The following is a 12,344-nucleotide window of genomic DNA, read 5'->3' as shown; positions in this document are numbered from 1 at the left end:
ACCGCATCTACGGAAAATTATCCGCATCTGCGAAGCAAGACAGCATCTGCGACCCACTGTGCGCACCTGCGTGTTCGCATCTGCGGCCAAAGGACCGCAGGTGCGGTTACACCAGAACTGGTGCAACAGCAGTGTTTTCTGCAATTTTTCTTAAGTCTAAAACTTCCCGAAACACACCCGAGCCCTCGGGGCTCCTAACCAAACACACGTACTAACTTAACATCATACGAACTTATCCGTGCGATCAAATCAGTAAAATAACCTCAATAACAACGAATTAAACCTCAAAATCAAAGGATTTTTCTCAAACTTCATAAAACATCAACTTAGCAATTTAGGTCCGAATCACGTCAAACGACGTCCGTTTTTCACCAAATTTCACAGAAACATCTTAAATCATATATAAGACCTGTACCGGGCGCCGGAACCAAAATACGGGCCCGATACTAACATGTTCTAATCGAATTTCATTTTAAATTTCCTTAAAGAATTTCAAAAAACAATTTCTTTCAAAAATTCATTTCTCGGGCTTGGGACCTCGGAATTCGATTCCGGGCATACGCCCAAGTCCCATATTTTCCTACAGACCCTCCGGGACCGTCAAATCATGGGTCCGGGTCCGTTTACCCAAAACATTGACCGAAGTCAAAATAACTCATTTTATGACCAAAATTTACCATTTTTCACAGATTTTTTATATTTAAGCTTTCCGGCTACGCCCCGACTGCGCATGCAAATCGAGGCGGGGCTAAAAGAGGTTTTCAAGGCCTCGGAAGCACAGAATTAAATTTAAAAACAAGTGATGACATCACATTCTCCACCTCTAAAACAACCGTTCGTCCTCGAACGGACATAAGAAGGAAGTACTTGAGTCGGGAAAAAGATGGGGATAACGGCTCCGCATCGGACTCGGACTCCCAGGTCGATGCCTCAGGGGGCTGACCTCTCCACTGGACACGAACAGAAGGGAAACTCTTCGACCTCAACTGACGAACCTGCCGGTCTAAAATAGCTACTGGCTCCTCCTCATAAGACAAGTCCTTGTCCAACTGGACAGTGCTGCAATCTAATACGTGGGATGGATCCCCGTGATACCTCCAAAGCATGGACACATGAAACACTGAATGCACGACTGATAAGCTCGGCGGCAATGCAAGTTTATAAGCCACCTCTCCCACTCGATCAAGAATCTCAAACGGACCAATGTACCTAGGGCTAAACTTTCCCTTCTTCCCAAATCTCATCACGCCCTTCATAGGCGACACTCGAAGCAATACCCGCTCACCGACCATGAAAGCCAAATCTCGAACCTTGCGGTCGGCATAACTCTTTTGCCTGGACTGAGCTGAACGAAGCCTATCCTGAATGATCCTGACCTTGTCCAAGGCATCCTGAACCAGATCCGTACCCAACAACCGAGCCTTCCCCGGCTCAAACCATCCATCCGGAGACCGACACCGCCTACCATACAAGGCCTCATAAGGAGCCATCTGGATACTCGACTGGTAGCTGTTGTTGTAGGCGAACTCCGCCAAAGGCAAAAATTGATCCCACGAGCCTCCATAGTCAATAACACAAGCTCGAAGCATATCCTCCAAAATCTGAATAGTCCGCTCGGACTGCCCGTCCGTCTGGGGATGAAATGCTGTGCTCGACTCAACCCGTGTGCCCAACTCTCGCTGAACTGCTCTCCAGAAGCGCGAGGTAAACTGCGTACCTCGATCCGAAATGATAGACACGGGCACACCATGAAGGCGAACAATCTCCCGGATATAGATCTCAGCTAGCCTCTCAGAAGAATAGGTGACTGCCACAGGAATGAAATGTGCTGACTTGGTCAGCCTATCAACAATGACCCATAGGGCGTCGAACTTCTTCCGAGTCTGCGGGAGTCCAACAACAAAATCCATAGTGATCCGCTCCCACTTACACTCGGGAAGCTCAATCCTCTGAAATAAACCACCAGGCCTCTGATGCTCATACTTAACCTGCTGACAATTCAAACAACGAGCCACATATGCTACGATATCCTTCTTCATTCTCCGCCACCAATAATGCTGCCGCAAATCCTGATACATCTTTGCGGCGCCCGGATGAATAGAGGACCGGGAGCTATGGGCCTCCTCTAAAATCAACTCTCGGAGCCCATCCACATTAGGCACACAAACTCGACCCTGCAATCTCAAAACTCCATCATCACCTATGGTAACTTGCTTGGCACCTCCGCGCTGCACCGTGTCTCTAAGGACACACAAATGGGGATCATCATACTGCCGATCCCGGATACGCTCCAATAATGAAGAACGAGCGACAGTGCAAGCTAACACACGACTGGGCTCAGAAACATCCAGCCTCACGAACTGATTTGCCAAAGCCTGAACATCCAAAGCAAGCGGTCTCTCACCGACCGGAATATAAGCAAGACTGCCCATACTGGCTGACTTCTACTCAAAGCATTGGCCACCACATTGGCCTTTCTCGGATGATATAAGATGGTGATATCATAATCCTTCAACAACTCCAACCACCTTCTCTGCCTCAAATTCAACTCCTTTTGCTTGAACAAATACTGAAGACTCTTGTGATCCGTGAACACCTCACACGCCATGCCGTACATATAATGCCTCCAAATCTTCAATGCGTGGACAATGGCTGCCAACTCCAAATCATGAACCGGATAGTTCTTCTCATGAATCTTCAACTGCCGCGAAGCATAGGCAACGACCTTGCCATCCTGCATCGATACTGCACTAAGTCCAATACGAGAAGCATCACAATAAACTGTATAAGGCCCTGAACCTGTGGGCAAAACCAACACCGGTGCTGTAGTCATAACCTCAATAACAACGAATTAAACCTCAAAATCAAAGGATTTTTCTCAAACTTCATAAAACATCAACTTTAGGTCCGAATCACGTCAAACGACGTTCGTTTTTCACCAAGTTTCACAGAAACATCTCAAATCATATATAAGACCTGTACCGGGCGCCGGAACCAAAATACGGGCCCGATACTAACATGTTCTAATCAAATTTCATTTCAAATTTTCTTAAACAATTTCAGAAAATAATTTCTTTCAAAAATTCATTTCTCGGGCTTGGGACCTCGGAATTTGATTCCGGGCATACGCCCAAGTTTCATATTTTCCTACGGACCCTCCGGGATCGTCAAATCACGGGTCCAGGTCCGTTTACCCAAAACGTTGACCGAAGTCAAAATAACTCATTTTATAACCAAATTTTACCATTTTTCACAAATTTTTTATATTTAAGCTTTCCGGCTATGCGCCCGGACTGCGCACGCAAATTGAGGCGAGGCTAAAAGAGGTTTTCAAGGCCTCGGAAGCACAGAATTAAATTTAAAAACAAGTGATGACCTTTTGGGTCATCACAAGAGGATTGAAAAATACCTTTTTTTTTTATTTTTTTATTTCGAATTGAACTTGTGAGCTATGATAACTTGGGGTGTTTTTCAATCCTTTTATGTGAAAAACTCGGATTGAACTTGTGAGCTAAGAAATTAAAATTTGTGAGCTAAGAGAATAGAGTTCATTAATTTCTTAGCTCACAAGTTCAATCCGAGTTTTTCATATAAGAGGATTGAAAAACACCCCAAGTTATCTTAGCTCACAAGTTCAATCCNCGCCGGACTGATGGCCAGATGCACCTGCCTCAAAGCCTGCACAATCAAGTGCAGAAGCATAGTATGAGTACATAAACATAAAGATAAGTTTTGATTGACTCTAATTACTTATTCTACTTATAATTTTAATGAACTCTAATTACAATTTATAATAGGTATTGCATAATTTAAGTTATAGCTAAAACTATAAAAAAAAATATCATATAATAAAAAAGTATTGAATTGAGGAGGAAATTAAAAATTCAAGGGCAAAAAAGGTATTGTGTAGGATAAAGGGGGGAGAATGATTATTGTTCAAAGTTGAGGGGGGAGTTTGATTTTTAACACAAAGTTGGGAAGGGTAAATGATTTTCACCCGTATATATACTAATAAAAAAAGTATAACCCTTCTTATTAAAATTTGATTTTAGCCGCTAATTTTTTGGAGTCTCCTACAATATTATTATAAAAGAGAAGTTAAATTTATGGTTGTAAAGATAGTAAAAATAGAAGAGAACGAAAGAGAGAGAAAGATGTAAGTTTTATGGTGTGACACCTTTTTAGGACAAGCAAAACAAGAAATTCGGACAAAATGCCAATTCTCCAAAGAAACTAATGGAGAGAATTTGTTGCAATAATTCTCATGGCTTCTCCTTGTTTATAGGATTACCAAGGGTGTTTAGATATAAACGGGTGATTAAGGGGTCAATTAGCGAGCCAACCCCTCTTACAAAAACTCATTAGCATTAGTTAACATATTATATGGGTTGATTAATCAAAAGAGGGAGTGAGAAAGAGGAATTGTGTTGAATTAAGAGTGTCCAAAAGAGAGTGAGCCTAAATGAGGGAGAAGATTGAGTGATTTCTCTATTAAAATAGATTTCTCTTCATTCTTTCCTTCTTCCTTGTTGAAATCTCACTTTTATTAATTGCTTGTCTTAGTCCCTCTTTTTCTTGTGTATAAATCATCATGGCGTCCAATTTATCCTTAGAAGATATTAGAAATGAGCAAGTTGATCTTGTAAGTAAATTCTCCCCTCTCACATTTCTCTAAGTGCATTGCATTTGGTTTGGGTGGACTCAGGACGGGTTTTGCTGATTCAACTGAATCTAATATTTTTGTCTCGAATTATGCATACATATATAGAAAGTATTTTAAAATGTATATATATTTATATATTTTTAGTAAGATATAAATTCATACTCATTTTGAATTCATTATCTGAATCTTGGATTCACCTCTGCATATAGTAGGATAATAGGGTGAAAACAACTTTTTTTTGTAGAAATATAAAGTTTACATACCATTAACATAAGGGAAGCTTTCCGTGCAATATGAAAGATGATTCAAATTTTAATTTAGTCATAGGCTTTGAATCCTATGTTCGAATCCATAGTGTGACATTCTTATAATTTTCTGAATCATTTCGTTATAATTCCTGGATCCGACACTGCATGTAATGCGCATGTATAACCAGACCAAATTTTGCATGCACAATCACTAAGCATATCAAAAAATGTTTTTACACTGACCATTGAAAATAATGTTGAATGCAAAATGGAACTACAAAAGAATAGATGTATTTTTCTTTTTCTTTTTTCGTTTTTTGATTTGAAAGGTGAAAAATGATATTGCATGCCCATGCAGGAAAATATTCCGGTGGAAGAAGTTTTCCAGATCCTGAAATGTAGCAGAGAGGGTTTGACAAATGAAGAAGGCCAAAATAGACTTCAAATTTTTGGCCATAACAAACTTGAAGAGAAAAAGGTATATATGATTTTTATTTTTCACTGTTTGCTAAACTTCATTTTATAATTTTAAAAAAAAAAGGTTAAATAAGCTCTAATTTTTTTTTTTTTGTTATTTATTACAGGAAAATAAGGTCCTTAAATTCTTGGGGTTCATGTGGAATCCTCTCTCATGGGTCATGGAAGCTGCTGCTATCATGTCCATTGCCTTGGCAAATGGAGGGGTAATAAAAGATTAAAAATATAACCACCCCCCTCCCCCCCCCCCCCCCCCCCTTTTTTTTTTTTTTTCCAGTTGTGCTTGTTATGATGAAAGTCAATTTTTAGAATGACTTATTTTTAAAAATATACTTTTGTAAAAAAAATATATTTATTAAAGATTCAGAATAATTTCGGCAAACCATATAGTGTTTGATGAAACTCTTGAATATTAAAGATTAATAATAATGTCTAACTGTTGGTTAGAGTCGTGATATGATGTTAAGCTTTGAGATAACTGTGAAGGAAGATAACTTTCATCTAAAAGTGAGAAATATTTTCTTATTTTTCCGAAAAATATTTTTCGTCATATCAAATACACCTTAATCCTTCTATTTTTCTTGCTTATGACAAATGAAAAATAATTATTAAAGATGAGATTTTGAAACAATGCAGGGAAAACCACCGGATTGGCCAGACTTTGTAGGTATTGTGGTCTTGCTTATTATCAACTCTACTATCAGTTTCATTGAAGAAAACAATGCTGGAAATGCTGCAGCTGCCCTTATGGCTAATCTTGCTCCCAAAACTAAGGTATCCCTTGACTCTTCATGATTTGTCGTAATGAGTTTAACGTCTATACACTGACGGTATAAAAGAATTGTTACACTATCAAATCACCTACTAGATAAATATCGGTAACCAACTGTTTATAAAAAGTGAGTTTTGTAACCTGAAAAATAAGATAACTTACTTGCAACCTGGGGCAAAGCTATGCGTGGCCAAGGATGGTCAACTGAACACCCTTCGCCGAAAAATTATACTGTGTATAGGATAAAAAAATTACTTGTTATCGATAAAAAAATAGACTTTGAACACCCTTGCATAGCCCACTGGCGAAGGGTGTACGAATTCTGAACATCCTTATTGAATTTTTGGCTTCGCCACTGCTTGCAACGACATGTTATATTACACTTTTTAACCGATGGTGTAAAAATTCTTTACATTTGGTGATTATTTCTCAATGTGCAATGGATGATAATCTTGAGAATGTGGTTCTCAGATTTTGAGAGATGGAAAATGGTCGGAGGAGGAAGCTTCAATCTTGGTTCCAGGTGATCTGATTAGTGTTAAGTTGGGAGATATTATCCCAGCCGATGCTCGTCTTCTCGAGGGTGATCCCCTTAAGATTGATCAGGCTGCACTCACTGGTGAGTCCTTACCAGTCACAAAGCAACCTGGTGAACAAGTTTTCTCTGGTTCCACTGTCAAGCAAGGCGAAATCGAGGCAGTTGTTATTGCTACTGGTGTTCATACCTTCTTTGGAAAGGCTGCACATCTTGTTGATAGCACAAACCAAGTTGGTCATTTCCAAAAGGTGAAAAAAACTAGTGATTTAGAATCTAAAAGTTGAATACATTATACGATTGGGATCTAAAATTTGTTGTGTTATATCAATATGATCAGGTGTTGACTTCTATTGGGAACTTCTGTATCTGCTCTATTGTTGTTGGAATAGTTATTGAGATATTGGTGATGTGGCCAATTCAAAAGCGAAAATATAGAGATGGAATTGACAATTTGTTGGTGTTGCTTATTGGAGGTATCCCAATCGCCATGCCAACAGTCTTGTCTGTTACCATGGCTATTGGATCTCATAGGCTTTCCCAACAAGGTGCCATCACCAAGCGGATGACTGCTATCGAGGAAATGGCTGGTATGGATGTCCTCTGCAGTGACAAGACCGGTACCCTCACCTTAAACAAGCTTACTGTCGACAAAAACTTGATTGAGGTTGGTATACATTATCGAGGAGAGTGTTAGCATGATCATATATGACGAAAGATGAGGTTCATAACGTCGTTTCTTTGTGGTTGCAGGTATTCCCTAAGAATGCAGACAAGGATACGGTTATGTTACTTGCTGCTAGAGCTTCCAGGGTGGAGAATCAGGATGCTATTGATGCTTGTATTGTTAATATGCTGAATGATCCCAAAGAGGTAATGTGAAATAGTAGTACTATTGTTTTTTTCTTTATGTTTTCTCAGTAGAACATTAGATTTTTTTTACTCAGTGAAGTAATTGCAAAAAAAGGGACAGCCCGGTGCACTAAGCTCCCGCTATGCGCAGGGTCCGGGGAAGGGCCGGACCACAAGGGTCTATTGTACGCAGCCTTATCCTGCATTTCTGCAAGAGGCTGTTTTCACGGCTTGAACCCGTGACCTCCTGGTCATATGGCAGCAACTTTACTAATTACGCCAAGGCTCCCCTTCAGTGAAGTAATTGCAAATGAGCTTAAATACTTCGTCTGATATTTGCAGGCAAGAGAAGGCATCCAAGAGGTTCATTTCTTTCCTTTCAATCCAGTCGATAAGCGCACTGCAATCACATATATTGATGACAGTGGAAACTGGCACAGGGCTAGCAAAGGTGCTCCTGAGCAAGTAAGAGAGTTTCTTTTGTCCTTCATTTTAGTATATATATTCAAACTTTAGCTTCTAATCTATCAAATCTTTTGCCAGATTATTGAACTTTGTGATCTCAAGGGAGATGTTTTAAAGAAAGCTCATGAAATCATCGACAACTTTGCCAACCGTGGTCTTCGTTCTTTGGGAGTTGCAAGACAGGCAAGCCAACATAATATTAGATAACTTTGTTTGAGTTAGTGTAATGTGTCCTTGGTTGAAGTGGACTAAATACAATTGCATGATAATTTATGCAGACTGTGCCAGAAAAAAACAAGGACAGTGCTGGTTCACCTTGGGAATTCGTCGGGCTTTTACCTCTCTTTGATCCACCAAGACATGACAGTGCAGAGACAATTCGCAAAGCTCTCGAGCTTGGTGTTAATGTTAAGATGATCACGGGTGACCAGCTCGCTATTGGTAAGGAAACTGGCCGTAGGCTTGGTATGGGAACCAACATGTATCCATCTTCAGCTCTTCTCGGGGGCCATAAGGATGAGTCCATTGCTTCAATTCCTGTTGAGGAGCTCATTGAGCAGGCTGATGGCTTTGCAGGAGTCTTCCCAGGTAAATATTACTACTAAATTACAGTTAAAAAAGGATATTAGTATTTGAACTAACACTAGGATTTGAATATTTGAAGAACACAAATATGAGATTGTGAAGAAGCTGCAAGAAAGAAAGCACATCTGTGGTATGACTGGAGATGGTGTCAATGATGCACCAGCATTGAAGAAAGCAGACATTGGTATTGCAGTTGACGATGCAACAGACGCAGCCAGGAGCGCATCTGATATAGTTTTGACTGAACCAGGTCTTGGTGTTATTGTGAGTGCTGTGTTGACAAGCAGAGCCATCTTCCAGAGGATGAAGAACTACACTATCTATGCAGTTTCAATTACAATCCGTGTCGTGATGGGATTCATGCTCATTGCACTCATTTGGGAATTCGACTTCCCTCCTTTCATGGTCCTCATCATTGCCATCCTCAATGACGGAACCATCATGACCATCTCTAAGGACAGGGTGAAGCCATCCCCTCTGCCCGACTCGTGGAAGCTCAATGAAATTTTTGCCACTGGAATCGTCCTTGGAACCTATCAAGCCATTATGTCTGTGGTGTTCTTCTATCTTGCAGCTGACACTGACTTCTTTACAGTAAGTTCTTTCCCTTTCAATATTCCTGCATAAGGCGTCCCACATGGTCCAGGGAAGGGCCGCACCCCAAGGGATGTGATGTGGACAGCCTATCCTAATGCAAGTATTAATGGTTGCTTCCACGGCTCGAACCCGTGACCTATAGGTCACACGGAGACAATTTTACCGTTGCTCCAAGGTTCCCCTACAATTTTCCTCTGTCTGAACACAAATAAAACGTACTATTGGAACTCGATAAACAAAGTTATCACTCATATGCAGGAGAAATTCCACGTTAAATCGATCAGGGATAACCCCTATGAGCTTACAGCTGCTCTATACCTTCAAGTGAGCATCATCAGTCAAGCTCTCATCTTTGTGACAAGATCAAGAAGCTGGTCATTTTTGGAACGCCCGGGTTTCTTGCTTGTCACTGCTTTCCTCTTAGCCCAATTTGTAAGTCTTGAAAAAAGCTAACCTGAATGAACATTTTCATTTTCACAACTCTATATACATTCTTACTAATCAAGATCTTGTTTTTCTGCTCGAACGATGAACTCAGGTGGCTACACTAATCACTGTCTACGCCAACTGGAACTTTGCTAGGATCCATGGAATTGGTTGGGGATGGGCAGCAATCATCTGGATCTACACAATTATCACCTATATCCCTCTTGATATTCTCAAATTCATCAGTCGTTACGCGTTGAGCGGTGAGGCCTGGAATTCAATGATCCAAAATAAGGTAAACAAACATAGATTATTGCTATCACATTTTGTAGAACCATAGTAAAGTGCAGCCCGATGCACTAAGCTCCCTGTATTTCTGCAAGAGAGCTGTTTCCACGGCTCGAACCCTTGACCTCCTGGCTCCCCTTCGAGGCTGTTTCCAGGGCTAGAACCTTAATACTTTTTTCAAATTCCATTCTTGAATTAATAATACTCTACTTATTTTTGTTTCTTGAATCTATTAGACTGCTTTCACAACCAAGAAGGATTATGGAAAAGGTGAGAGGGAAGCACAATGGGCAGTGGCGCAACGTACACTACACGGTCTGCAGACTGCTGAAAGAAATGGCTTATTCCATGACAAGAACTACAGAGAATTGAATGAGATTGCGGAACAAGCTAAACGTCGCGCTGAAGTTGCAAAATATACACATGAGCCATGAAAATTATAACTTATTCTCTCAATAATCATGTTGCAAGTTAGAGGAATATTAGACTCTCAAGGGACATGTTAAATCTTTGTAGTCAAGTTAAAGGGCAATTTTTGCAGCAATTTATCAAGAATGTATCCATGTTATTATCAATGTTGAATGAAATCCTATATTGGTGAACTACAAAGTCTAGCTGCTTATCAAAACTTTTAAACTAGTAGTTATATAAAGAAAATCTACTATAGCATTATCATTTTTGTTTTTTGGTGTAAATATTTATTTATTAATGTTTTTAGTAAAGTGCCTTGTTGCTACTACTTCATAATATATATTGTTACTCTTGAATAGAGACAGTAAGAAAAGATGAACCGTCACTTATCATATAGAAATCAACATTGCGTTTTGTTCTCTATTAATATTAAAAAATAATTATAGTACGAAATTTGATAGTCCTCCACCCCACCCCCACCCCCAACCCCAAAAAATCAATTTGAATTTCGAGAGTCAAATGAGCTGCTCTTTTGACCCCAATTTTATGTCTTTTAGATATTTTGAAGTGTAAATTATTGTGACTTATAATACTTTTTATATAGTTTCTAAATACGTAAATTTTATTTATATGAAAAATAAAATAAAATTAAAGATTCTGTGTCCGAATTCATGGTCAATAATAAGAAATTTGACTTCCGAAATCTAAACTGTATCTATTCTTTTTGGGACAAAGGAAATATTATTTTCTGCTTCATTTAGTTGTATTTTAATTTGCAGCATAAGTAAAGGTGGTATAAATTTGGGAGGATGTGTACTGATCTCTGTTTTAAAAGGCAGAATTGGGACTCGCCCGGGGCTCGCTCCGGGGCGGAGCACTCGTAAAACGCCCCTGGGCTTATGTGTGGGGCTTAGTTCCGTAAGACTTACACCTCGACCATGGTCTTACGCCCCGGACACGCCCAACGCCCAGCCTACTGGGCTCGCCTAATAGAACTTTATGCAATTGTATGTAACTAACCTTGTAAATCCTCAAATTTTCTTAATGAATCGTTGACTATTCAAATTACTCTTTTCTAATTTTAAATTATTAGTTGAGAGTATTTTATGTCATAATTAAAGTAAAAATTATAGCACGTTATCCGCTAAGACTGCTATGATAGTTAATTTAAATAAATCTTTCATTTAAAAAGTATTTATTTATTAACTTTTGTTATGTCTTACTATATACTAGTCCATAATTTTTTTATAATTATTTTCTAAATATTTTTTTTCCATGTTTATGAGATACAATACTCATTAATTTAATAGCTCAGTATTAGTAACTATTTACAATAATTATGTTATCATGGTATTGTATGGTGAATTATGTGTCACTTTAATGAACTTGTTGAAACTTAAAAATGAACGACGCTTGAGATCACATTTAAATTGTGAATTATGTTTTTATATAAATTTCTCTTTCAAATACAAGCATATTAAATAAAAGGAGTATTTTAAGAAAATATCGAATTATAATATCGAAATTCTTTAAAGAATCATTACTCCTTAAGAGATACATATAAGATTTCGTATCGAATACATTACTTTTGATGTTTGAGTTGTAACGACGTTGCAGATAATTTGCATATTATGATATATGTCATACTTTTCGTATTATTCATAGTTGAATTATAATTTATAAATATTTTTAAATATATTATTTGTATAATTTTGTAATTTTAACGTAATTTTTATAATTATTTTTTATTTTATACTATCTTAAAATTCTTGAAATTAATAAAATTTAAAGATTCGTGGGACTTACGCCCCATGTCTCAGGGCTTACGCCTCGCCTCGTCAGAGGTAAAACGCCTCGCCTCACGCCCCCGCCTTTTAAAACATTGGTACTGATAAGGTTGTGGTGAAGTGATAAATATATATTGCTAATCCTTAACCACCGGTCTCAGGTTCGAGCCCTGGGTATGGAGTCACCTTTGTTAGGGAGTGCTTTACTCCTTCCCCCTTCTCACCTCCCCCCTCCCCC

The 12,344-nt window shown here is 38.9% G+C and overlaps 1 protein-coding gene across 1 annotated transcript; it reads left to right on the top strand.

The window, feature by feature from the left end:
• The first annotated feature begins 4,345 nt into the window (after positions 1 to 4,345).
• On the top strand, positions 4,346 to 10,583 carry LOC109239363 (ATPase 9, plasma membrane-type-like). Its single transcript, XM_019405917.1, has 14 exons — positions 4,346 to 4,642; positions 5,270 to 5,389; positions 5,496 to 5,594; positions 6,025 to 6,162; positions 6,632 to 6,946; positions 7,036 to 7,362; positions 7,449 to 7,568; positions 7,890 to 8,012; positions 8,091 to 8,195; positions 8,291 to 8,600; positions 8,677 to 9,191; positions 9,453 to 9,626; positions 9,733 to 9,915; positions 10,145 to 10,583. Exons 1-14 carry the CDS (start codon positions 4,592 to 4,594, stop codon positions 10,340 to 10,342), a joined length of 2,778 nt encoding a protein of 925 aa, XP_019261462.1. The 5' UTR covers positions 4,346 to 4,591; the 3' UTR covers positions 10,343 to 10,583.
• The last annotated feature ends 1,761 nt before the right edge of the window (positions 10,584 to 12,344 follow it).

Source organism: Nicotiana attenuata, unplaced genomic scaffold, assembly GCF_001879085.1.
Source record: "Nicotiana attenuata strain UT unplaced genomic scaffold, NIATTr2, whole genome shotgun sequence".
Taxonomy (NCBI): domain Eukaryota; kingdom Viridiplantae; phylum Streptophyta; class Magnoliopsida; order Solanales; family Solanaceae; genus Nicotiana; species Nicotiana attenuata.
Note: the sequence above shows the minus strand (reverse complement) of the source record. Positions and strands in the feature narration are given on the sequence as shown.

Bases quoted from the DNA above. Each gene is read 5' to 3' on its own strand.
- LOC109239363 (XM_019405917.1), top strand. From the start codon at position 4,592: ATGGCGTCCAATTTATCCTTAGAAGATATTAGAAATGAGCAAGTTGAT. The intron at 6,163-6,631 runs GTATCCCTTGAC...TGTGGTTCTCAG, and splicing joins ATCTTGCTCCCAAAACTAAG to ATTTTGAGAGATGGAAAATG. The intron at 7,363-7,448 runs GTTGGTATACAT...TTGTGGTTGCAG, and splicing joins TCGACAAAAACTTGATTGAG to GTATTCCCTAAGAATGCAGA.